The sequence below is a fragment of the Phoenix dactylifera genome, chromosome 13, assembly GCF_009389715.1.
Source record: "Phoenix dactylifera cultivar Barhee BC4 chromosome 13, palm_55x_up_171113_PBpolish2nd_filt_p, whole genome shotgun sequence".
NCBI classification, from domain to species: domain Eukaryota; kingdom Viridiplantae; phylum Streptophyta; class Magnoliopsida; order Arecales; family Arecaceae; genus Phoenix; species Phoenix dactylifera.
The window spans coordinates 956511-982919 of NC_052404.1; the positions used below are offsets into that span (position 1 = coordinate 956511).

Consider the following 26409-nt stretch of genomic DNA (forward strand, 5'->3'; position numbering starts at 1 on the left):
ACAATCTGAATTTTGATAGAAACAATTGTTTAAGATAATTTGATTAAAACTCAACTTGTATATCTTATTGATAATTGTCTTAAGCAAATAGAATATAAGCTAAATTAATTCTGAAAATAAAAAAAAAAAATTGATTTGACCTTGATGAATCCTTCTATTGCCTCACATGCTTGTCCTTGAACCATTTTACTTAATGAAGTTATCTCTTTAGTTCAAGTGACTTGTGCTTGCTTATATTTAGACAATCTCTTGAGTAAAGTGACTTAATATTCAATTATTGTCATATCTTATGTTGAGTCATCTAGCTAAGAAATATATTGTATGAATGTTTTGTATCTTGAAGAAACTAATGACTTTCCTTCAAGAAAGAAAAAGATTTTATTAATGATACAGGATTTATGAGCAAGAAATTTCAACTTGAAGGACACCTCGATGAAAGATACAATAAACATTCTCTTGCAAACAAAAAAAAAAAAGAGAGATTTTCTTCAGCCAAGGGTGTAAAGAATCTAAAAGGTATTTGGCTTGAAGAATGCTAAATGCACTGGTAATCTAAACTCTTCTCTTGTAAGTTAGTTGAGCAAAATCAATAGTTTGAAATTATATGGTAGCATGATTAAACCTTTAATTGCTGATCATCTTGATATCATGCTTCATTCTCATGCTAGTGATAATTGTTTCATGGTATGATTAAATTGAAGTTTACTCTTTCCTTTATAATGCATAACCATGAAATACACAAGTTTATGCCTCAAATCTCTAATTCAAAATAACTTGTGATAAGCTATGAATCATTGGGCATAATGAAAATGCTGTTTGCATGATATATATTTATATGCAGCATATTAGATTAATTCTTTATTCTGCTCTTTCATGTAACTACTTGAAAATAACAAAAAGAGAGAGAGATAAAGAAAAAGAAAATGAACATTGCTCAGAAGAAGTAAAAGCTAAGTAAATACTCCAATCTTAAGTAAAAGCAGCGCAAGCATGATATATTCAGCATATTTGTGAGACTTGTGTGAACATTCTTTTGGAAGGAATAAAATCCGTAATTAATTATATTTAAATAGGGAGAGTTTGGAGTGAATATCTTGTTGCTAAAGAGAACAGTTTAACATTTCTATATTGCTCATTATAGGGATGGTGCCAATGGGGAGGCTAGGGGTAGTACCCGGCACTATTTGACCCAACTATTCGGTGTAGGGTATATTAGGGACGGCACAAGAGGGAGGCTAGTGGTAGTACCTCGTGCCCCTTCCAACTCCACCGGATAGGGAGCAAATAGAGTATAGAGCATAAGAAGGTAAAAATGAAAGTATATAAGAAGAATCAAGTCAAATTTTTAATCACTTGAAAACACACTTTAAGGATGAAATCAGTGCAAGATTATATTTAAATAGGAGAAGTTTATTTGAAAAGAATTGATTTTGATCATTGACATGCTTGCTCTTAATATTTTAATGCATGACTTAACACATAATATATTTTGCATATGGCATGATGTCTTGAATTATGGGTTCTCAATATTTTGTAATGCTCCATGCTTGGACAATTTGATTGAATGTTTGAAATACTACATAAAATTTTTATTTGGTATTATTGAAAAGAAATTTCAGAATTGTCGTTCACAATCATCTTTAAAATCTGAAAGTTGAATAAATTTGTAAAAAGGAGAAGAGAAGGATATCTCTATTTAGGCAAAATAAATTGATTTTGTTTTATCCTTCAACTTGCTTAACTTTGGTATATAATGTTCAAATTCATACCAAAACTCAACATAAATACAAATATTCTGAATATGCTCTTATATGTTTGAAATATGTATTTTCAATCGTAATGATTTAAGATGAGCTACAATGTGAAGATACATATCTCAAATTACAACTTTGAAAGCCTCCTTGAGAATCTTTATGAAATTCAGAATCTGATTTTGTATAAAAGCTTAAACTCAATATGAATTTCTAGATAAAACTACAGCTTAAGAAAAATAGAATAATTCTGATGCCTTGATTGCTTGCCCCGATACGCATCTGAAACATATCATTTCTTATCTTCAAAGTGTACTAATATTGGTCTGAATGATGTGTCTTTCGATGATCTTGATTGCAAACAAATATTTTTAAATATGTGATTTTATTTTGATATTGAAAAGATTTATTGTGCTTCATATATACATTGCTGAAAAACTTTGATTAAGAAATTGAGTTCTATAAATATATATACTTCAATGATCATCCATATGTTTTTTTCCTCTCCTACATTATTAAAGACTTCTATCAAAATATATATGTATATATATATTATTAAAAGAGTGAATGATCTTAAGTTTAGAAATATTTCAGCTCACTCAAATGATTCTTAAAAGAAAGAAAATGTAAATGCTTTTGAAAGAATTTGAGCTTCAAATGAATTATTTTCTGATTAATATTTCAATACATTTTCTCAAAGATTAAGAGGAAGCATAACTTGTTCTTAAAAGATTAAAAAGAGTGATTGCTATAAATTTTGAATAATTCTAGATCACTCTACATTCTTGATATCATAAAGTTTCAGTTTTATTCACGTTTATCATTAAAATCTGAAATTCAACAAAAGATAAGAATAATTAAAGAAGAATGCATCTTTTAAGCGGGAGCTTTAGATATTCAGTATCTTATCCTAAAGTTACTTTAATTTGATGCATACCTTGAATTTTATGGATTGATTTTGATGAACCTCCTTATACTGCAAGACTTGCTTTAATTATATAATAAGTTTATACCTTGAGATGAGTTCTATAAAGGTTGTCTTATCTCAAACCTTGAGTCTTATGAAAATAAAATATATTTTCGAGATTGACAATTTTATTGAACAAATTCTAAAACTCTCAAATGGAATGATTAATTAAGGGGGACCCGTGAGCTATCTAGGGCACTGTTTACCCTTTGTCCTCTTCCGAAAACCTTATTTTCCACTCTCAAATCTTCTCCAATCATCTCCAAACAGTAGATTACTTCAAGATCTTGGAGAAATGGGACCCGAGAGAGCCGTAGCCAAGCGATCCGGGAGAGTCTCACGATCTTGTTTAGAGACTAGGATATGTATCTAGTTCTCATATGTATTTAGTGGTTATCATGCATCTTTAAACTTTGATTGAGGAATATTGTATTTGCTTTTGCTTTTGATATACTAAAATGTTCCTATTTTGATCAATGAAGTTTGAAGTTTGGTATTTATTGCATCTTTTCCCATGTACCTAATTGATGATAACAAAAAGGGGGAGAAGAAAAGAAAGAGTATTTAATTTGAGAAGTAAAGAAAGAGTATTAATTTTCGGAGAAGTAAAGATATTGTTTAGAGAGTAAACAAAGTAACAAAAAGGGGAGAAGTAAAGATGTCTTAAGAGTAAGTAAAGCAAGCTAAAGAAAGGATTATGTAAAGAAAGAGAAATAAGAACTTATGCAAGAAAAGAGAAATAAATGGGCAAACAAATTGAAAATCATATAAGAAAGCTTATACATCTAAGGGGGAGCAATTTGTAACAATGAAATTGATTAAATCAAAAATTTCTATCAAATTTCAGAATTTGGCACATATAAATTCAGAATTTGGCACGCACCTCTCGCACCCCGATACATAAGCTGAAACTCATATTTTATCTCAAATTTTTGAAGTTTCATCACTAATGAATTATAAATGAAAGGGGGAGCAATTCAAAGAGTCAAATTGGCAACATTTAAATGATATAGGGGGAGATTTCACTCTTATATATGAAAAGCTGAAATTCAGCAATTTAATCCCTTTTATAAACTGATTTTAAAGACAAGTATCAATAGGCTTATACTCTTTATTTTGTAATCATCAAAAAGGGGGAGATTGAGGTGCGGAGGAGGTGCGGGAGGCAGTCTGGGCACTGGCAGCGGACAAAGCTGCAGGACCAGATGGTTTCCCCCCTTTCTTCTTCCGTAGATATTGGGGTATCATTCGGGGAGCTGTGATCGAGGCTGTTCAGTGTTTCTTCACTCAGGCAGCCATGCCTGAGGATTGGAAGGCCACCTTCATTACGCTCATCCCGAAGCGCCAAGAGGCAGTAGAGCCGAGTCACTTTAGACCCATCAGTCTGTGCACAACCTTGTACAAGGTTGTGGCGAGAATCATGGTAGGCAGGATAAAGCCCCTACTGCCAGGCATTATCAGCCAAGAGCAGGGGGCATTCATTGCGGGAAGGAACATTTCCCACAATGTCATGCTGGCTCAGGAGATGATGTGGGATCTCCAGCGAGCATCGAAGCGGGGCAGTTTGATGGCTGTCAAGCTGGATATGGAGAGGGCTTATGACAGGATCAGATGGAGTTTTCTCCGGAGGGCACTGGAGGCTTATGGCTTCCACAGGCGATGGATTGGATGGATCCTAGGGTGTGTCCAGGGGCCAAAGTTCTCTATTTTGGTCAACGGCACACCTTCGGTGTTTTTTGAGTCCACTATGGGGCTGCGGCAGGGATGTCCCTTATCCCCTTACTTATTTATCATTTGTTCTGATATATTGTCCCGTGCCCTCCAGAGGGCGTGTGCAAGCCGGGAGCTGGAGTCCTATGTTCCAGCACCGGGGGCGGGACCTGTCTCTCACCTACTTTTTGCTGACGATTGTCTTCTTTTGTCCAGGGCGCGGGTTTCGGAGGCACGTGTACTTCGCAGAGTGTTGGCAGCTTACTGTGCGGCATCCGGACAGAGAATCAACTTCACGAAGTCAGCCATCCAGTTCAGCCCTAGCACAGAGAGCAGAGTCAGACAGGAGATCAGGAGTATCTTGCAGATGCCCGAGCATGAGGGGACTTTGGTTTACCTGGGAGTTCCCATCACGGGCCGGAGGCTACGTGTGGCGGAGTGCTCGGGGTTGGTGCAACGGGTCGAGAGTAGGCTGGAGGGATGGAGGGCATCTTCTCTATCCATGATGGGGAGGCTGACACTTGTCAGATCGGTGCTTGGGTCCATGCCGGTATATCTCATGGCCAACACTGTGGTCCCTAAGACGACTCTGTTGAAGATTGAACGTCTTCTCCGGAGCTTCCTCTGGGGGTCCCATGGTGGGGGTCGTGGGGTACATTTGGTGGCCTGGGAGCGGGTATGCCGGCCCACCAGTGAGGGTGGTCTGGGAGTTCAGTCCCTTCTGGAGCGGCGTGAGACACTCATTGCACGGCATGCAGCTCGTTTTTTGTTGGAGCCATATGGGCTTTGGAGTCGGGTGATGGCAGCCAGATATGGCCGAGGGAGCCCTGAGGTGGCACGGCGTGGTCGCCGCATCTCTTTCATGTGGCGTGAGATTGGGAGGTTCCTGCCGACCGTGTTAGCTCATACCAGGTGGCTGATGGGCGATGGCCGGACCATTGTTGTGACTGATGACCCGTGGGTAGATACCATTCCCTTGAGATATTGGCCGACGACGGTGGATTTCGAGGCAGCAGTGGGGCTCCGGGTGTGCGACCTCTTAGCACCAGGGAGGGCAGAGTGGGACGCGGACAGACTCCATCAGTTGTTCGGGGCACATCTAGCCGAGAGGATCCTTTCGCTGCCAGTACCAGGATGCGAGGGCCCAGATGTCAGGGTTTGGAGCACTTCATGCAGGGCCAGTGTAAGGCTGGGTGATCTGGCCCGGGTTATTCAGCGCGAGCATGAGAGTGGATGGGACGGTGCCTGGATTTGGAGGTCTAGGCTCCATCCGAGAGCAGCACTTTTTCTATGGAAGGTGATGTGGGACCGCCTTCCGACGAGAGCTGTGCTGAGCCGACGTGGTCTGGGGATCCCTGCGGAGTGTGGGGCCTGCGGTGCGGATGAGTCAGTTGATCATGTACTATTTGGATGCTTTTGGGCGAGGCAGACATGGCAGTGGACGGGTATCCCAGAGGAGGTTTGGCGGGAGAGGAGACTGTTTCTACAGATGATACGACAGTGGCTGGCTAGTCCCCGAACATGTCAGGAGGCTATCCGAGCGACTTGCACCGCCCACCAGATCTGGTTGGCAAGGAACGCTCGCACTTTTGGCGAGCGTAGGATGTCGCCGAGATTTGTTGCGGAGTCCGCTCGAGTATTGGCGATGGAGTCCAGACCTACCAGCCCTTCAGATACGACCTTGATAGCTCGGGACACCTGGGGTTCTTTCTCTGCTCAGGCAGCTCTTCGGATGGTGTTTTTCACCTGGGAGCCCCCACCCCCGAGTTTCCTCAAGGTCAATTTTGATGGTTCAGTACTAGACAGTGGTACACGAGGCGGTGCCGGCTTCGTCATACGAGACCCTCGTTCTAGGGTAGTGGCAGCGGGCGGTTGCCGGCTATTCGACACATCAGTGCCAGCGGCGGAGTTGCGAGCTGCCTGGACTGGCCTCTGCCATGCGCGGCGGGTACTACGGGCTAGCTCGATCATCTTGGAGGGCGACTCATCCACTGTCATTGGGTGGATTCGGCGGGAGAGCATTGACCATCCTCTGATCCGGGATATTAGGATGATGATGAGGGATGTTGTGGCCTTTGAGGCTAAGCATGTATTCAGGGAGGCCAACGGGGCGGCTGACTGGGTAGCTGCATATGCAGCACACCATTCGGGATACGCCCTGTGGGCAGGAGAGCGGGAGTTGCCATTGGCACTACGCGAGATTTTGTATTTTGACGTTCTTGGGTGTATTCGGACACGCGTTGTCTGAAGAACCGTTTTAAGCAAAAAAAAAAAAAAAAGGGGGGAGATTGAGGATGATAGTGTTATTTTGATGATTAACAAGTAATTATCAAGAGTATGTTATAAGTTAAATTGATACTTCATTTATAAGTTCATTACTCTCAGTATATTTGTGTGATTGATAATAGATACATGCTTTGTTCATTTGAATGAATCTAACCTTGAGAATGCAGCAAAGTGTGGATTGAGTCGACCCAAAGATTGTTTGAGTCGACCCCGGCACATCAAGAAATCATTTGGCACACTCCTGCAAAAATGGCACAGATGAACAGTTGGTTGGGTCGACCCAAGGTAAGCATGAGTCGACCCAAACTTCAAGAACCTCAAAACATGAAGGAAATATGTTCTATGGATTTACTGAGAGGGTCGACCCAAACAGTGGTTGAGTCGACCCAAGCTTGAGTCGACCCAAACTCTGAGAGGGTCGACCCAAAGGCAAGACAGAAAGACAGACAGAAAATGGTTCTCTGAAATTACTGAGAGGGTCGACCCAAGAAGAAGTTGAGTCGACCCAAGTGAACTTTGAGTCGACCCAAAGAAAGGATGGGTCGACCCAAGTGAAGGAAGGCTGAAATCAAAGTTTCTGTGTTCTCTGAGAGGGTCGACCCAAGGAATGTTTGAGTCGACCCAAGGCAAAGTTGGGTCGACCCAAGGACAGGTTGAGCCGACCCAAACACGGGCTGAACAGTAACGGCTAGTTCTGCAGATGTACTTTTTGTCCTTCCCAAGGTCAGTAACGGCTAGTTTTTGAATTCTAACCATTGGGGCTTGACCAAAGAAGGTGGGAAGCTATTTAAAGGGGCACTATTCATCAGAGAGAACAACTTTTGAAAGATATATCAAAGAGTACTCAAGAACAAAAAAGTTCCCTAATCTTCTTCATCAAGAGCTTCATTCAAGAATCAAAGAAAGGGATTGAGCAGATTCAAAGAGGCATCAAGAGCTCCATCCCCCCTTGAAGAGTGAAGCATCCTTGACAAAGAAGAGCAAAGCCACTTCAAAGCGATAAATACTTTCTAACTCTTCTTTGTAGTTTATATTGTTTCATATGCTCATTTAGGAGTTTGAATCTTTTCTTTTTGTTTGTCAAACACTTTGTAAAGGTTCGTTGGTTAGCCCGCAAAACCAACAAAGGTTTTTGGTGAACCCGGAAAACCAAAGTGTAAAGGTTCGTTGGTGAGCCCGCAAAACCAACAAAGATTTTTGGTGAACCCGGAAAACCAAAGTGTATAGGTTCGTTGGTGAGCCCGTAAAACCAACAAAGGTTTTTGGATTGTGAGCCCGGAAAACAATCCAACTGTAATCCGCGGGATTATAGTGAATTCCCAAGGGGACGCTTGGGGAGTGGACGTAGGTGCTAAGGAGAGCACCGAACCACTATATATTGTTGTGTTTGTGTTGTGCTTGTGCTTACGTTTATTCTTGCATCATCTTCTATCTTTGCACTAGTTTAAATCATTCAAATAGTTTAAGGAAGCATCCACCGCACTTAATTAAGAAAACGTTTAAAGCACCAAAATTTAGAAGAAACCAATTCACCCCCCCCCCCCTCTTGGCTTGTCACCTTGGGCAACACCATGGCCCCCATCTCGCCCTTTAGGGAAGAAGGCCCTCTCCAGAACTCTTTTCCATCGAGCTTCAGTGGTTTGAAGGGGTGGAGGGTTCGAACACCTTCAGCATCTCCGCCAACTCCATGACAGAGAAGGCAGAGGAGGAGGTCGAGCGTGAGCAGCGAGAAGAATACGGGGAGCTCTATCACCCTCTCTCTCCCCTTCTCCCTCTCCCCCTCCCTTTTCCTATTTCAGTATGTCCCAAAATGGCACAGTATGGATTTGTACCATACCGTGCCGGTTGCCAACCGGTACGAGCCCCACTACCAGTTTGGCGAACCTTAGGCAAAGATGAAGACAAAATTCAATAAAGAAGTGAAAACGGTACTGACCCTTAGAACAGTCAAAGAAGTTCCATAATGCATACTTAACAACAAGGCAACTAAAGCGCATATATCTAATTGCTGAAAATGATATACAATGGTAGATCAATACATACTGAGGCCTAGATGATATCAAACCCTCAACAAAATGATATAAATTTCCTGTGAATCCTTTCTAATATTTGGATATTTGTTTGTTGATTTTGCTCCAAAATTTTCTTTTGGAACATTAAAAATTTGTCTGCTAAACTCCGTCTGCTTGCAATGAAGAGATAAATTCAAATCTATGATGCTTTATATTTTGGCATGTCCCCGTTCCTAGAGACTGACTTAAATTAGTAGGTGAATGCCCATCATTCTGTGCGTGTTATGCTCCAAAGAACTAACACCTTACGATTCCAGACTACCAGCCTCTCAAAGAGTTATTAAATGTGGGAACTTCGAATTTTATGAACAAGAGCAAAGCTCTACCTTGAAAACAGTTAATTCTGCTACTAAGGGATACTTCTTCCGACCAACTGGCTTTGCTTGTAATATTTCAATAACCAGATCGAGTCTTCCTACAACAGCATTCTATGAATAAGATGAGGTAGATTCTCCCCACCTGTAAGAAATTAACTGATGCAAAATGCAACATCGCAGGCATAGGTTCAATCATTCTTCAGCTCCTCATTTTTATTCAATTACAAAATGCCTCATTCTGATGGAGATTTGTGGCATCATTGGAGTAACTGCAGATGGAGATCATATGATTGTAAATTTCAGCTACCTTCATCCACAAATTAGTGTAAAAGCGACTGTGTTTCTTTCTGGAACTATACGAGGGCTAACATAGATACCACCTACTTCAAACAAAAGGGCATAAATATGTTTCAGGATGATCAGCTGCTCACCTAATTTTGCCAATCTTATTTGATGTTTGCCAGATGATAGAAGGGCCAATATTTGTTCTATCATAGAAGGCACACGCAAGTGCATGATCAGGAAAAAAATTTAAAATTTACCAGTTGACTGGAGACTTTATTATTGGTATATCGATCGGTCCAGCACGGATTGAAATAGGAGCCGGTTCGACAGGAAGCTTTTGAAAACGCAGTGCACCTAGGTAAATAAGGAACAAGATGAATACAGAAGTTAAACAAGCATCCCACACCTGAAGGGTACCCCACATAGGCTTTTCCCGAAACCCCCCAGTCACTAAGGTAAACAAAGTAGAAAAAGCACCAATTTCTGTACCGGTTCCGGAAGAGCGAAGAAAAAGGGGATGTTTTGTTAATGGAAACAAGGATATCAAGAGAGAGTATATTAGAAGAGATAAGATCAGTTAGAAATAGATACCAGGGAGGTAGTTAGGCAACTATATATTATCTTTTCAGCAGACTTCTTTTTCCAAAATTGACCGCATTCATAGTTATAATATAATGAAGTTCTTTAGATAAGTAACTAATTTTCTACTCAAGGGAAAAATTAACTAGACCCAATAGTCCCCCCAATGCTCTCCTTAATATAGCACAGATTGGCTCTATGGAGGTTTTGTTTTTCTAAGGTCTTGTCTTTCCTTTCTGTCAACTTAGTTTCCTCTTCTACACCCTGCTTCTTTTCTTTCTTCCCTTCAGTAACTCTTTTCATGGATCATGTTTTTAAAGAGATTATCCACGTGTTCAGACCTCAAATATATTTCAGCGAGTATCAATCTAATTTTGCATAAGGGGTCTCATCACAAGCATTTCACTGAGTGCATTTTCAGCCCTAGAAGACAGCAACCAAAACATTATGCACCATGCTGATGCTGGTTAACGGATTTTCAAAAAAATTGTAGCTGATGATCAAATTCCAAATTAGCCTCTATTAACATCTACCATCTTCAAGAATGTAATGGGTTATCCCATAACATCATCTCATCATTCCAGTGGTTTCTATTCGAAGTCTGCTTTCAGTCCTACAGACCAAAGATTAATATCATGTACTATGCCTTTGCCATGCCAGCATGGTAATACATACCATGATGTACCTTGTCAACAATTCACCCCACACAACATCAAAAAATGTTTGTCAAAAGTTTTACAACCAACACACTATCGTTTGATTCTTTTCTAACTAAACTGCATTTTGTGTTATATTCTTGTACAAAAATATTTGGAGCAAAAAAAACATGACTTTTTTGACTGATCCATAGGCATAGCACTACATCATCCAAGATGTCTATGTCAATTATTGTTTAACCAGCATAGTTGCAAGCACGGTTTTCAGCGCTCACCCGTACTCATACTGGCCCACTACTGTACCTATATGGTATGGACTATGGAGGCTCAATACCGCACCACTCTGATATATGGTACAGTTAGTGTGCCAACTCCAGCTGCATACCATATATCAATACAGGTGCATGACAGTACCGAGACTGAAACTATTTCTACGTTAACAGCATATAAGCTCAAAAATTCATGGTAACAACTATAGGTGGCATGCAACTATTTGCTCTACAAATCATCAGCACTGTATTGGTGCTGTAGACATGCTCCTTGTATTGTGAGAAAATCCTGTAAACTTTAGTTGTCATTGGCACCATACTGGAATACATATTGTAACATCTATTGCATGAGGCTTTTGGAGCTATACCAGTGAATGCATATTACATATCAAGTTGGCATCTGCTCGCAATAGGTTGTCTAGCAAAATGACTCAAAATTTAGGTATTCAAATTTGCATGAACAACCCATATTTGGAATAGGTATCAGACATCTCTAACATAGTTTAAAGAAATGGTTTTGAGGAGGATTTATTATTAAGAATCATTAGCAATATTGAAATCAGTACCTAAGTGAAAACAATGAAAATATAACAGCAGAAGTATAGAATAATTCTCCACAAACATGTGACCAATCATCAAAATATCTTGTCTACATGGAGATCATCCAAAGGCATGTGCAAGAAGACTTCCCTAACAGCCTTAATGCTGTGTCTCTTGTAGCAGTAGTAGAATGTGATACCACCTATAGTGTAATCCCTTTTATTGTCATGGTTTGATTTGAATTTGAAGCAAGAAAATACATATCCTAAATTGATCCTATAATGAGAAAACCAAAAAGATAAAGAAATATGGGTTTTTCTGATTCCAATTCTCTGATCTCATATAGAACAATGATTTTGTATAATTAAGCATGTGATCAATAGATAATGCCTACATATCTTCAAACAGTATTTAAACAAAAACAGAACTGTTTAAGCAACCTCAAAAAAGGTCATTCAAGAGATTTTCATAACAGGGGAAAATTAGTTTATGAGCCCATATCGTTGCATAATAGCCCAACCACGACCATTGGCATGCTAATACAACACAATACGGTCAATGTGAAACAGTAAGCACTCCTCTCTTTTGTAATGTACAGTATGATCAACACACTATTCCATGTTGCAAACTCAAAGGCAGCCTACCAGCTAAGCAACTCAACAGTCTTTAATATTGTTAATTTGGTGCTTGACTGCACTTGATTGACAATTACGGGCAGATAACTAAACTCTAAAGCGTGCAGCATATTGTACCTGTTCCCCATAATTTTGGTCTACTATTAGTGTATCATCTAAATGATGTTATTTCTTCTCTCTCAACTTCCAGCACCAATACCATCCCATTACTAGCAACGAACAAGCACATAACTATTAATAAAAATCACATAGATAAACATTTATTATAATCAAATATACAAATAATCAATATTCATTTATCTACTATGCTCCTTCATTAAGTCTAATATATATAATTATCAGAAAATATAAAACACAAATATCAACAGCTTATGTCCAAACAACTCATCTTTGGACTGAGGAAAGATCAACAATGAAATCTTAACCATCCTTGTATATATCACAGGATTATCTCATTTTCCCCTATCAGTTGTTGATTTTGGCAATTTAAGTATCCAGTACCATTCCCAACAGTCTTCCAAGCTATATGTTTTGCATAACTACATTGGCACTCTTGTCAAGGCAACTCATAAAATCCTTCCAAGCTACAAAAATTCCATTTCCATATGATCTTCGATACACTTTATCCTATGATTCAGAAGCAAGCTTTGTTGCTAGGCATGCAACAAGTTAGGGACAGGATCATATTGAGTTTGATTCAGATTTGACAAATGGCTTTGGGTATATGATCTAGACCTGAATGCAACTTATTCATTCGATGGATTGGTTTTCATTTCCAAACAGGTTAAAGCATTGAGTAAGCTATATGTGGCTTGACCCATTTCCTTGAGATAGTCATGGCTGAACATGAACAGGTTTAGCTAGGTTTGATCAAGTATGCCATACCCATACTCGCCAAGTTTGTAGTACACATCTTGGTTTGCATCAACCATGAGCCCAAATTTTGTTTAGGTCCAAATCAGGGTCATTACTCACAAGTCAGGTGCAGGTTTGTAATAACGAATTATACACAGTGATCCACTTCATGAAGAAAAACAACCATTTTCTATCAATGGACACACAGGAACTCATCAAAAATGTATAGGCATTTACAAAATATTAAAAAAAATCATGTCTAACATCTTGGCATAATAGAATGGTGCTTAAGTTTGTTTTATATTTTTGATGTCTGTGATGCCTTAACACCCTAGCACCTGGAAATGGATTGAGTTTCAAACGAAAGCACAAGAAATATGATTCAACTCTACCAAATATGAAAAAGATCATTATGTGTACAACATACAGTACCTTCTCCCACATAAATTGTGGCATTGCAATGAATACAGTCAAGATCGTACATCCAGGACGAATATAACCCTCCAACTCAACAGGCATGTTGGCCAACCACTCAAATATCTGCAGGTTTTCAACAAAATTGAATTTCATTTCACCTCAAACATTTCATTGAAAAGGCACAACTCTTTTATATACAAAAGTTTCACTTGAAGACTTCAAAAAATACTTGGTGGCGTAGTCGTCTAGGAAATTCTGCAGGATTCCAGTCATAAAGCTTGAATGAAATACGACCTGTAGGACACTACAATCAAGTAATGCATCATCATCTTAGTCCAGGTGGTATTATGAAACAGCATGCATATACGTCATTGAAATATAATGCTAGCCAAAGGAGAAAGAATTTCAACCAAGCTGCCAAAAGAACCAAGGAAACAAAGAAACTCACAACAGATGAATAAGTACTCTTGTTGTCACAAAGTGTAGAGGAAAGGGCAGACTTCGAAATATCTATTCTTTCATCAGCACGAGCTTCATCAGAAGCTGCTAAAGAAACTAGACCAGCATTCTGGTCATTTTGGAAGCTAGGAATGGAACAAATGGGAGAACCATTCCCATCTTCAGATCCCAGAAGTGTTTCTCTGTCCAAACTTCTGTTGCTCACAACAGTCTCAACTGTGTCACAAGCAATATTTGACATATCTGCACAGATAACAAAAGCAGAATACAAGAAGCAGATATTAAAGGCCAAGTAATGCTACATTGTTGACAGCAAACACACACACACACACACATATAGAGATCAGAAATGGCATCTAAAGAGAACAAGTAAATAAAAGAGTATTTCTTGCCAGCACAAGTGTAGAAAGTCTAGAATTGGCACACAGAAGAATCTAATCACCATCAAGCCCAGATAAATGAAATAGAAGCCATGCTCTATAATAAAATAGTTTTAAGATGGATGGGCTCTTACAAGTATAGCTCCAGGGAATTTTTCGGAAATTTTGCATGAAAACTGCCTTCAGCATTGGAACAAATGGCTTCTATTTTACAATTTAAACATAGAAATGAATGCATAAATTTTCAATAGTTATTTGACTTATTTCTAAATCTTTATGGCGAGAGCTCTTACTTATTTTCTAATATGATATCATGGATATAGACAATAGTTGAACATAAGTACCTCCTTAGTTGAACATGAGAACATGCCTTAGCACAACGGTAAAATTTCTCCATTGTGACCTGGATGTTATGGGTTCGACACACAAAAAAAGCCTCAATGCACGTGGGGTTAAAGCTGCATACATTTGACCCTCCCAAACCCCGCAGTGGCGAGAGCACATGCGCTTGGATGCTCTGCCATTGCCGACCTCTATGTATGTAGTTTAGATTTAAATTAGGTTTTGTATTTAGTTAATTTAAAGTTTAGAATCTTATTTTCAGTTATTTGCTGTTTTATTGAATCATAGGAACCTTATATTTAAATCTTTTTGGAGATGGTTAGGTTGGGCTAGGAAAGATTTTAGGTCACCAGGATTGTGTGTTGAATTGATTCTAATGGTTTTTCACTTTTTTTGGATACACAGGTTCAGACAACTTTCTTTGTAGAGTTTTGAAAGATACAAATTTTGCTATTTTTAGAAGATGAAGTATCTATTTGCTTCATTTCTTTAGGAGGAAAGTCTAAGGAATGTTATTAAGTTTAACTTGAGCAATAGAGGCAAGAAAGCACAAGATTCATTTTGGTGATGAGCAATGAATATTGTTACTTCTTTCTTCCTATTTATCTGTCTTCTTGTTCTCTAAGGGCATGTTTGGTGTTGCTTCTGCTTTAGAAAAAGAGGAGAAGCTAAATGCTAGGTTTTCTAGCTAAAAGCAGTTTTTGACTTCTTTTTATAGATGCATTTTTTAGATGATGTTACCAAACAATATTTTTTTTTGTGAAGAACTTTCTTGATTTAAAAATCATAATAGTACTTTTTTTAAGCAATATTGAACATGCCATGACTCTTCCACTCTCTACTTGGCATGAAAAGTCCCACAGATCACAGAAACAAGCACCTTCTAAAGCATAAATATGTTTGATTACAGATTTTCTGCACATATCTGAAGAAGTTTTCAATATCACATTCATTTTCAGATCTGACATTTATTTCAGATCCCTGCCTATTGTGGATCCTATCGTTTAGATTGAATCAACACCATCTATGATGTGTCACCAGACCATAGAATATGAGGCCACAAAGATTGATTACACAATAGTTATCAGTTAGACAATGCTCTTGTAATTATTGCCAGCACTATTGAAAGGATTTTGAGTAACAAAAGAGCCTTACTGCAAATAAGCTAGATCCATAAAAGAGTTTATCCATAAATACAACACCCCACCTTATGGTCAGTCTACATTAAGATATGGTGTAAATGTTATGTAGCACAGAAGACCAAAGATTTAAATTTGTACAATAGTATGTCCAGACCCAAGAAGGCAAGTTCCGCTCTAACATAACCTCGCCCTAACATCTCTAACACAATCGCCCAGACTATGGTGGTCAAATTCATAATATTTTAGCATGTCATCAGCCTTCTAAATGGAGGTCATGTTCAATTCCCTAAAGAGTGGTTTTGGGGATTATTTTTTCAACACTCATATAATTAAGCTAGCATGACAGACATGATTTGTGGCGCAATTCAAGCATGGTTCAAAATAGGTGCAAGTGTAGTGAAGTTGGCCACAACTCAAGAAAGCACTGTTGGTTCCAATTTGACGGATGAGTCAGGCCATGCGGGTGCTACCCATAATGCAGGTGCTGCTGCTACCCATAAGAATGGTTATGGGCCAAGTTACTTGTTCAGTTCATAATGAACACATAATCCAAGCACTGCTATCATTCATCAAGCAATGAACTGCTCAAAATATAGAACTAACCAGAGCAAAAGAGCCTAAGAAAAATTAACCAACACATTGAAATGATGGTATTTAGTCTACTTCTATTGAATAGAAACAATCGCATGGATACATGAAAAAATGCAACTAAATTGAGTATAAATGTGGATATATTCAAGATATATGCAAGTGTAGTGAGGCTGACCACGGCTCAAATGGCACTGTTGGTTGCAATTTGTGGATGGGTCAGGTCATGCGGGTGCTACCCATAATGCAGGTGCTACTCATAAGCATGGTTATGGCCTTATGGGCCAAGTTACTTGTTTAGTTCATTATGAACAAATAATCCAAGCACTGCTATCATTCATCAGGCAGTGACCTACTCAAAACATAGAACTAACCAGAGCCAAAGAGCCTAAAAAAATAACCAACTGAATGAAATGATCATTGTTTAGTCTACTTCTATTGAATAGAAGCAATCACATGGTGGCATGAAAAAACATGCAACTAAGTTGTGCATAAATGTGGATACATTGAGGTAATACAGAGGAAATGCTTGTCTTCTATTTGTCTTCCGAACCTTAAATGCAGACACACTATAAAAAAGCAACTTGTGCTGATGGATCTAGTCAGTATGACCTTTAATGGAATGCACTGAAAAAAAGGTTTTATCCATCATTTCTTAGTTGAAAGGAACACTATCTGAATGACTCAACACTTTGATTAACATTTCCAAAACAAGGCCTGAATCTGTAACCAAAAAACCCAAAGGTCAGATGGGAAAATATCAACCATCTCTATGCACAGTAAAACCGTTACAAGCATATATTAAAAGGATGTCACTAAGAGAAGATGATCACTTCCGAGGGTTATCTCAAAGTTATAAAACTCTAACCACATTGAATACTAACTAAATGGGAATTATCGCTCCATCGTTGCTAATTCTATAAACACTTTATGAACATATGATATGATGTAGGACATAGCAAACTGAAACACGATCAGTCACACGTCTGTCCTGTCACTTGAACAAAATACAGCAATACTTGTACATAACGAAGAAAACCTGAAAAACATATGACTGGACTTATTCAGATAAATAATAATGCATCAGATAAAATGAACGATTTTTTTCATCAGTACCAGCCATATACAAAAAGGAAAGGGGGAAAAGGCCTTTCCATCTCAATATTGATGCTAAAACCCAATTAACACAGCATCTTGCATGCCTTGGTATATAATTTTGATCAGAGTAGCTCACGGCCATAAGATAAACATTGCAACTACTGTCTAACACAATAGTCATACCTTTCCCAGGTTTGCCATTACAAATAACATCAGTTGGAGGGTCTCCTTGAGCTTCCAATTCTTTCTCCACAACATTTCTTGAATCACTAGGTTTTCTCCGCCTCCTTTTGTTGTGTCTCTCTAATTTTCTCCTACAGCTACGTTTACCCTCATCAAAATCTGACAGCAAATGAAACCTGGAATGCCAGAAGATAGTATTGATCAAAATCATGGTAGCACTAAACCAACTTTACCATTTTTTAATTCCCAAGGAATACAAATTTTAGTACTATATAACCCACCATTCATAATATAGGGACCTGTTCCAAGTACGGAAAAAGGTTCCATACTTAATTGAATTACATTAAGATCGAAAAGGCATGGTATCTCCAAGGTCCAAGCCAAAGTTTACTTGATCATACCATTCCCATGGTTAAAGAGCAATAAATTAAAGTACTCACACTTCTGATGTCACAAGAAAACTACGATTACAAAACAAACACGACACTTTTTTATAGGAAATCTAGATAAGAACGTCACCAGGGATACTGCTGAAATATTTTTGCAAACTTTAAGTGGTAAATCAAAGAGCATTTAAGGGCTTCCATTTTTTGATTAATATAAGATAAAAAGCATATCTTGTCAAGAAAACAGTTACAATCACCACAGTTCATTTCTCTATCTTTAAAAAATTGACAATCATTGTTGTCAGCATCATCATTTACTTCTCCAATTCTTCAGTAATAATTTCGCCATGCATGTATTCAGGAATCAATAAGTTTTCATAATAATGTCCCTTTAATTAAAAAAAGAGCACATTTTAGTAATAAATATTTATTACAAAGTTTTACTACATTTTAGCCTCCAATAGTAAAGTATGCATTTACTTGTTGCTAATTATGAAGCTACGGCATAAAATTTGATTCAACAAGGAATCATAATACTACGGGCCATACATTAATTCATCCAGGATAAGCATGCCCAAATTTCTTCCTTTAACAGACCACGCAACTAAAAGGATAAACAAGCTCTTAACTGGCAATATCCCTATCATTACCAGCTTTTAATACCGATATTGTCAATGGTTATGGTGACTATAACATATAAAAACAAAGAGTTGATAAAATTCAGGCACATAAAATCTTAAATATCTGATAAAATTCACTTTGAAAGAACTGGTTGGAGTTGAGTTTGGGCTCAACATTATGCTTATAACTTTCCTATCATCTAGAAGCATAAATGCAGTCATTTCTTCGTTATGCCATTAAAACTATGGAAAAAACATATATGTGTTGAGGTGCAATATACCACAGAGCTTTGTTCTCAGCTCAAACACCAGGGATATTATGAAACGAACAATTATAATTAATTTCACAAACCCAACCAACAGTTCACTCTACAAAGCTGTAATTAACTAAGGAAAGGGTACACCATACTCTATTATCACATAACAAAATAGGGCAAAAGATGCCCATTTCCATGGAAGCCACTGCTTCCTAAACAGCCTAAAGTTAGCTTTTTATGACACTCCTTTTTAACAACTATTATGTCCAGTATATATTTGATAAAGAAGGGAATTCATGCATGCATAGCACATGCTGCTAAGTAGGTTTATCACTTAAATACTTTAAAAATATGCAGGTGCATGCGTGTGTGAAACCTAATTCAACTTTGCAATTCATTGTTTGAGAACAGAAAATTCAAAATTTTATTTTTTAATCAATACAGGATCATGAGTCTATCTCAATTCACCATTTCGTACCTTATAGAGAAGGTTTTTCTGTACCAGTTCCTTGATTAGAAGCAGAATAAAAATTATGCAACTAAAAAGCAGCATAAATTGGCAAAATTTAATGTAAACATCAAATATGTCAGTAAAATTACCCTCCAATCTTGGAAAGAAGGTAAAGCATTTAATAAGTGATTTGTGCATGTCACACAACCAAATTTATCTCAAAAACCCGTCAGCTAAACATTGAATTTGAGGATGAAGCATCCATCAAAGAACATTATGCAGAACATAATCAGATAAGTATCGAGCACTTCCTTCTCCACCATGTAGTCTTCCTTGTGCTAAAGATCTGCATCTTCCATCATCAATCTCCCATCTCTTCTCCACCATCCAATCCCTTCCTATTCACTGTTTCTCCATATGCTGCTCCCAGCCCCCTGGCCATGACAACATACCTCCCAAAACAGATTTCAGAAGACTGATTTCATCTGGTGTGAAACACATGATCATCCTCGAGAACAGAAATTTGATGGATTGCACAATCCCACCAATCAAGACTGTTTGAGGATTGAAGTAGAGCTGATAAGTATAGAGCTCCTTCAACTCATTGACTTCTTTCTCATAATCATTCTAGCGCGGATATAGAGGTGGACATTTATAATAAAAAGAATGAGTGTGCATACGAGAGAGAGAGAGAGAGGGGGGGGGGGGGGCCAATCTTTTTGACTCTAAAAGTCCTCATGAGATGAAAGTCCCTCTATTTGCTAAGTTTTAACCCTCCAAAATTTTTTCCCAAGACATTTTAATCCCCTCTAAATTCTTGCTTTATAAAGAACTGGGCCTAGAATATTGTCCAATAAAATCCAGGTCTCTTGCCCATAATTTTGGACTTCTACTTAAATAAGAAAGATAGTGAGTTAGTGACAGAATCCAATCCCATTCAAATTCCCCTTAATTCTAACCATCCAAACCACAGCCTTCTAAAATCTTTCTCTTCCTCTCATCTTAAACACCTCCTAGGCTCGGACAACCTCCAATCTTTCTCACCTCTATAGTACTCCCATATTTATAACTATACCCACTTATGTTTTAGTTTTTTGCTCCAAGTAATAAGAGAAGCACACCAAACAAAAAAAAAAAAAGAGTATTCATCACGTTACATAAATAATTGAAGAAAATCTTAATTAGATGTCCATTTCCTTTCTTACTATAATATATTCCCAAAGAATAGACTACCTCCAAAACTGTTATTTCTCATTATAATATAAATAATGGCTGTTACTTGCCCATTTACAATAATATTGAACTATTGTGTTATCCATTATTAGCCATTATAACATGAAATAATAAACAATAACAAGAAATTAACATGTTGTTTGCTTAAGTCACCATATATCACCAATATAAAATTATTTTTTCAATTCCCATTCAGACTTTTCTTGTTCAAGAAAAGTGAACGTCACATATCATCTGTTATTTTCATTATATTTTCGTTGCTATAATGGGATCACAATTACATAATTGTCATTATTTAAAAGCCTATCTTGTATCAAGATAGCATCGATTGGAAGGCTTTTAAACCCTTTTAGCAACCTATTATCTACTTACATGACACCTTTTATTTGACACATAAGAGCTCACCTATTAATCAAGACGGCAAGATGTCACATATTAAATAATAACATAAAATGAATGGATGGCCCCTACAGCAACTTTAGCCTTTCAGTCGAGATAGTAAGATGTCACTAGAACGACCACGAACTCTCAGACAAAGGATAAGCATTCAAATGAGTAAGGGACAAGGGGGGATAAAAAGCTGAGTGAGGCTCTGAAACAAGAGAGAGTCTCCAACTTTGACAAGTCGACAAAGGCAAGAGGAGGAGGCAGAATGGTAGACAAACCATGGGGAAGGGAGGAAGGGAGCAAGCAAGAGAGAGAGAGAGAGAGAGAGCCTAAGGAATATAGAAGGGAGGATGTTTGGAGCAGAACCAATGGGACAGTGGGGATGAAGTCTTTGAGAACAAAAGAATTCTTTATTTTTTATTTTTATTATTAAACTAATTTTGTAGCAGCTGGCATGCCTAGAAACTAGAGAACAGTTGGCTTACTCAAAACTTGAAAGGAAATAATGGGCATTTATCTAGGATGTAGATGTGCCAATCGAAATTAAGCTAGAAGAAACTAAGAGGCAACTAAAGTGGGGGTGTATATATATAAATAGTTAAGATGTCCTACTTTGATCCGAACGGGGGTTTTGGATCACCTCGCTCTTTTAAAATTAGTAAATAATCATAGATGACTATAACTAAATGGTGTAATAGATGAAAGCCTTAGGCCCCAACAACTTACATCAAGGGGAAAAAATGGCATGATGTCAATAACACGTTAAATGACAAAATTATCAGTATAAGAATCACTGCTACCAAAAAAGGGGAAATACAAGCGAAAACAACAACATTAATGATAAAAAAAGTTGATTAGTAAACATAGTTTGCAATTTTTGGTCTACAAGGGCAAAGAAAAGTGGCCATGCATCTTATCCAATGTTTCTAACCCTAAGCCACTTGGCTTAGGTTACTTTGTCCAAATTCCAAAACAAATCTGTTTCAGGATTTCAATCAATACATGCTTAATTCTACCAAGTTCAAATCACGGTGGCAAATAATGGCCGGCACAATGCATACCTATCAATAAATACTTTATCAACCCCTTGGCAGTAAAAGGAGCATTGATTTGGGAAAATACCATCCAACTGCTCAAAGTGATCGCAGATCGAATATCTCAAGGCGGATCAAAGTTCATTCACCCTGAACCAAGCAAAACTAGCCCCATATCAAGCGGAATTGCCTAGCACTACTTGAAATAACTTAAACAGCCCCTTTTGCAATCATTCTCCACCATCTGAAGATGGAGAAAAAAATGAAGGAGAAGGGACAACTACCTAGGGAGATTAGCCTGCAGCATCGAAGCTTGCTTTTTTGATTTTTGGGGCTAAAAAATTATTATAGTCAAAGGCTCAAGGTGCACTAAGGTGGCAAGGACCCCAAAAGCCTAGACACAAGGTATAAAGCAAGATGTAGATATGCATAAATAATAATGAATACATAATATTAAACATATTTAACAATGAATTACCAGTTTTTTAAAAATGTGATGGTTATTTATCACCATTCAAGTTTGAATCTGAGACCTCTCACTTGGAGAGATAGGTACCAACTAGCTGAGCTACTACCTATTGCCACAATATCAATTAATCAACACAAATAAAAATATACAAAAGCATTAGAATTCAGATTTATGACCATACAAAGGACATGGCATTTTAAACCTAAATCCCTGTCACCAACTCTCAAAGACTTAACCAACTATACTAGTTGGCACCCCCATTGTCAAAGTGAACATAAATTAATTAGTTCACTATAAATCAAGATTTTCGACTAGCCTCTTTTTTAAATTCTGTAAACTAAAGCAAAATTCAGAGTTTGCAATACTTAGTCTTCCATTGCCTAGGTTATGAAAGGAACGGCCATGAGAGTGTAAGTCATCAGGAGAAGGAAGAGGAATAGGAGAAGAAAGAAGAGAAAATGGACAGAAAAGGGTCATTTCACATATTATGTTTCATCAACTAGGACTATTGTGAAAGAACAAATCACCATAAGATACCTAGTAACGGAGTTGCTGTCAGCAAAAAGGAGAAATAAACATTTTTCAGGGATCGTAGTTAGTTATTCTTAAAATCAGTTTTCCTATTTGAACAGGTAATAACGATTCTTTATAGAGCTTATATGGTCGGTCACCCCTACACCTTTTGTTGTTCCACTTGTAAAGAACGTTCACTGAGGAAGGATTCCTCCAAGAAAGTTGAATACCAACCATATTAGGATAGGTTATACAATGGTGATCATGCATTTTTTCTGGCTTGTTTCTTCCTTGTTTGTTAAGACGGTCCTAGTTCAAAAAAAGAAAAAAAAAAGGCAACAAGCTTCCTTGAACTCTCTTTTATTTTCTCCTGAACCTGTTGAAAGTTTATGCCCCAAAGAATGTCTAAACCCAAAAGAAAGGCCCTCATAGACATCCTATACATAATTTTTATTGCCTTTTGTTGCACAAATTAAAATAAACAAATGATTGGGTCATCCAATCAGCTGTCCATCACTTCTAAGTCTAAACTCTATTAATTTGACTCACAAGCATTCCTTATTGCAATGGGTTTGAGGGAATAAGGAAAACATCAAGAATCATAATAGGTCAGTGATAATACCGGTCTTTCTCTAAATTCATGAAAACATGGCTAACCTGATGCGTTATCAATAATATGACCTTCTTACATATATCCAACTAAAAATATGCATCCAAAGTGTATGCATTTAGTTTTTTAATGGGACGATAGCAATCGAAGGATGGTAGAAGTGCTCTTAAGTTTGCTAGACGGTTGTTGGCAGCAGTGTTTGTTTGACTCCTTCCCCTGGAATAGTGGAAGACTTTTGATCTTTTAAGGATTAGTAGTTCCTTAATAGATGCGTGAAAAAAAGAAAAACCTTTTAACCACAACTGTCGAGATTGTAGGACTAAAAGATATTTGATTTTGATGGTTCTTACTGATTGAACCCTTCCAACCAGGCATTTCAGTTTGTTATTGCCTAGGAAGTTTTAGTTTTTTGGTGTCCTGTTTGATAATGTTTATTGTTAAAAAGCCTTTGATCGATAACACGTTGGTTTTGGAAAATCATAGTGACCAACCATTGAATCTGTGTCCTAAAGTAGATTTTTGAATTTTAGGGAACAGATTTCAAGAGAGAAAAGAAAAACCCAATTTAAATACTCAAAATTTAAACATTCTGGTGGTTAAGAGCATCAGGTCAAGAAAGGAGAAATCAAAATCAAAATTTTAACCTTATTTTTTATAAAATTCAGAGAAAACCTAATAAAATCAAATGGGAACAGTCGACAGAGCTTCAGAGCCCAACTCACTTGCCACACTGCTGGCAGTACCGCTTGTGCTCGCCATCAAGCACCACAGACGAAGCATTAGCACACCGGAGACAAACCCTATGGCGCCGGTGATACCCTTTCAGCTCCCTGATATCAACCTCGCACGCCGGCACCTGGCACCTCGCCGTCGCCGCCGCCACCGCCGCCGCCACTCCCCCAGTCTTCGCGCGCTTCCTCCCTCCGGCTACCGCCTCCGCCACATCCTCCTCCTCCAGCTCCATCTCGTCCACCTCCGGGCACGCGCACGGCACAATCCCCGCCAGATAGTTCGGGCACACGAGCCGCGGATCCCTCTTCCGCACGCGGTTATTCCCTTCCGCCGCCTCCGCCGGGACCGGCGGGAGTGATGACGGCTCCGCCGCCGTTGGCGGAGGAGGAATCGGAGTCTGGCCATCCTCGGAGCTCTCCCATGGGAGCATCCAGGGATCCTCCTCGTCGATGGTGCAGGCGAGAAGATTTTCCCAATCCCAGACCGCCGCCTCCGCCTCCGCAGCGGCAGCCGCGACGTCAGTCATCGGAGGGATCTCCATTTCCGAAACCCTAGACCTATGCGAAGAAGCGGTCGCGGACGGCGCCGGGGAGGGCGGGGAGGGCTCCGCCTTCACGGGATTTAGATCCGTCTCCATGTCGACGTGGGGCTGGGTTTTGATGGAAGCCCAAGGCACAAGCGGTGGTTGGGGTTGGGGGGCGTTACGGGTGGGGGCGGCAGTTTGGCTGACTCTTGAAGCAAAATGGACCGTCCGTTTGGTGAGCAACGCGGTGGGCCCCGCGCTCGACATCGGTGATGGAGGAGCGGATTTGCCGTCGCTTTACATAGCTCTGCGCTTCGCTAGGTCCAATCACAGCCGTCCATGCCGTCATGAACCGCTATCATCGGACAGAACAGCGTAGGGACGAACGCGGGCGCACGGTGGCTCCGTCCTATTTCAGCGCGTCATCATGTCGACATTCTTGGCCATTTTCGGTGAAAAATAAGGGAAATTAGAATGATAATATTGTAATTATGACTCGCGAGTGTTGGAAATTATTTAAATCGGAGGCGGCGACGAATCTCTGACGGTACTGTTGTGGATATTTTGACGTTGAACAAGGAATAGGACAACAAATTGCATAACTAACAGATCTCACGGAATTTCCTATTCATCGACGTATCTTTGATGCCACGTGTCCGTCATTGATTGGCAGATTGAATTTTTTCTTAGCTAGGTGAAACAACGAAAGGTTAAAAAAAAAAAAGGGCCTCCTCAATATCAAATTTTGCATAAAAATCTTTTCAAAATTTGTATTTACATATATACCCTCGTAAAATACTTGTTTTACTATTTTAATTTTTTTATTCTTATTTTTACATATATATATATATATATATATTCACGCCATCTAACACCGTTAAAATATTAACGATTTCAAATTAAAATGGCTAATATAGACCGCAATAAAGGGACAAAAAAATAATTTCAAATTTTTATTTTATTTTTAATTAAAATAAATATGATTTGTATTAACGATGTTAGAAGAATCATTATATTAAAAGTATTTGTGCAAAAATAGTATTTTATTAGAATATAGAAATAAATATAAATTTTAAAAAAATATTCAGGCAAATTTGAATTTTTTAAAGAGTATTCGTGAAAAAAAAACTTATAAAAAAATAAAAATCAGCTCTCTAATTGGCACTTCAAAGTTCAACCCATACAAAAACAAAAACTTTTCATCTATAAAATGGCACTCTAGCTATCTTGAGCACATCAGATACATTATTCCCTAACTCTCTTTCAAATCTTCTTATTATTTACTATTTTTTTTGGTGGTTAATTATTGTTTACTATTTCACTGGATCAGATTTTGGCATCGCTCACTTATTCATTCATCGCTCGCTCGATCGGATGTAATAGTTAAGATTGGTACTAATATGAGAGTTTTCAGCCAATTACCAATTTTTAACTTTAATGTGATCTCTGATATTTTGTAAGCATAATGTTTTAAACTAAAAAATATAATAATGACATTCATCCATACAATGTAGAGACACAAATATTGGCCTTGGTCGCTTGTGGGAGTCTCTCTCTCCCCGAAAAAGTCAAAAAGTTTGAAGAGTTTTTGTGGAATTTGGAAGCAATGGCCCCACAGCCATCCCAGCACGCTAGTGCATGATTAAGTCAATTTACTAATTAT

The 26409-nt window shown here is 38.3% G+C and overlaps 1 protein-coding gene across 1 annotated transcript in view; it reads right to left on the reverse strand.

The window, feature by feature from the left end:
- The window catches only part of LOC103721038 (squamosa promoter-binding-like protein 9), a 43331-nt gene extending 18405 nt beyond the window's left edge, over positions 1 to 24926 (reverse strand). The window contains exons 1-5 of the mRNA XM_008811069.4: positions 24214 to 24926; positions 17532 to 17707; positions 13788 to 14041; positions 13569 to 13643; positions 13355 to 13462 (exon numbers count right to left, since the gene is read on the reverse strand). Coding sequence (XP_008809291.2) covers positions 13355 to 13462; positions 13569 to 13643; positions 13788 to 14041; positions 17532 to 17707; positions 24214 to 24860 — 1260 coding nt within the window. The 5' untranslated portion in view covers positions 24861 to 24926. The remainder of the gene's footprint in view (positions 1 to 13354; positions 13463 to 13568; positions 13644 to 13787; positions 14042 to 17531; positions 17708 to 24213) is intronic.
- Between the last annotated feature and the right edge of the window lie 1483 nt (positions 24927 to 26409).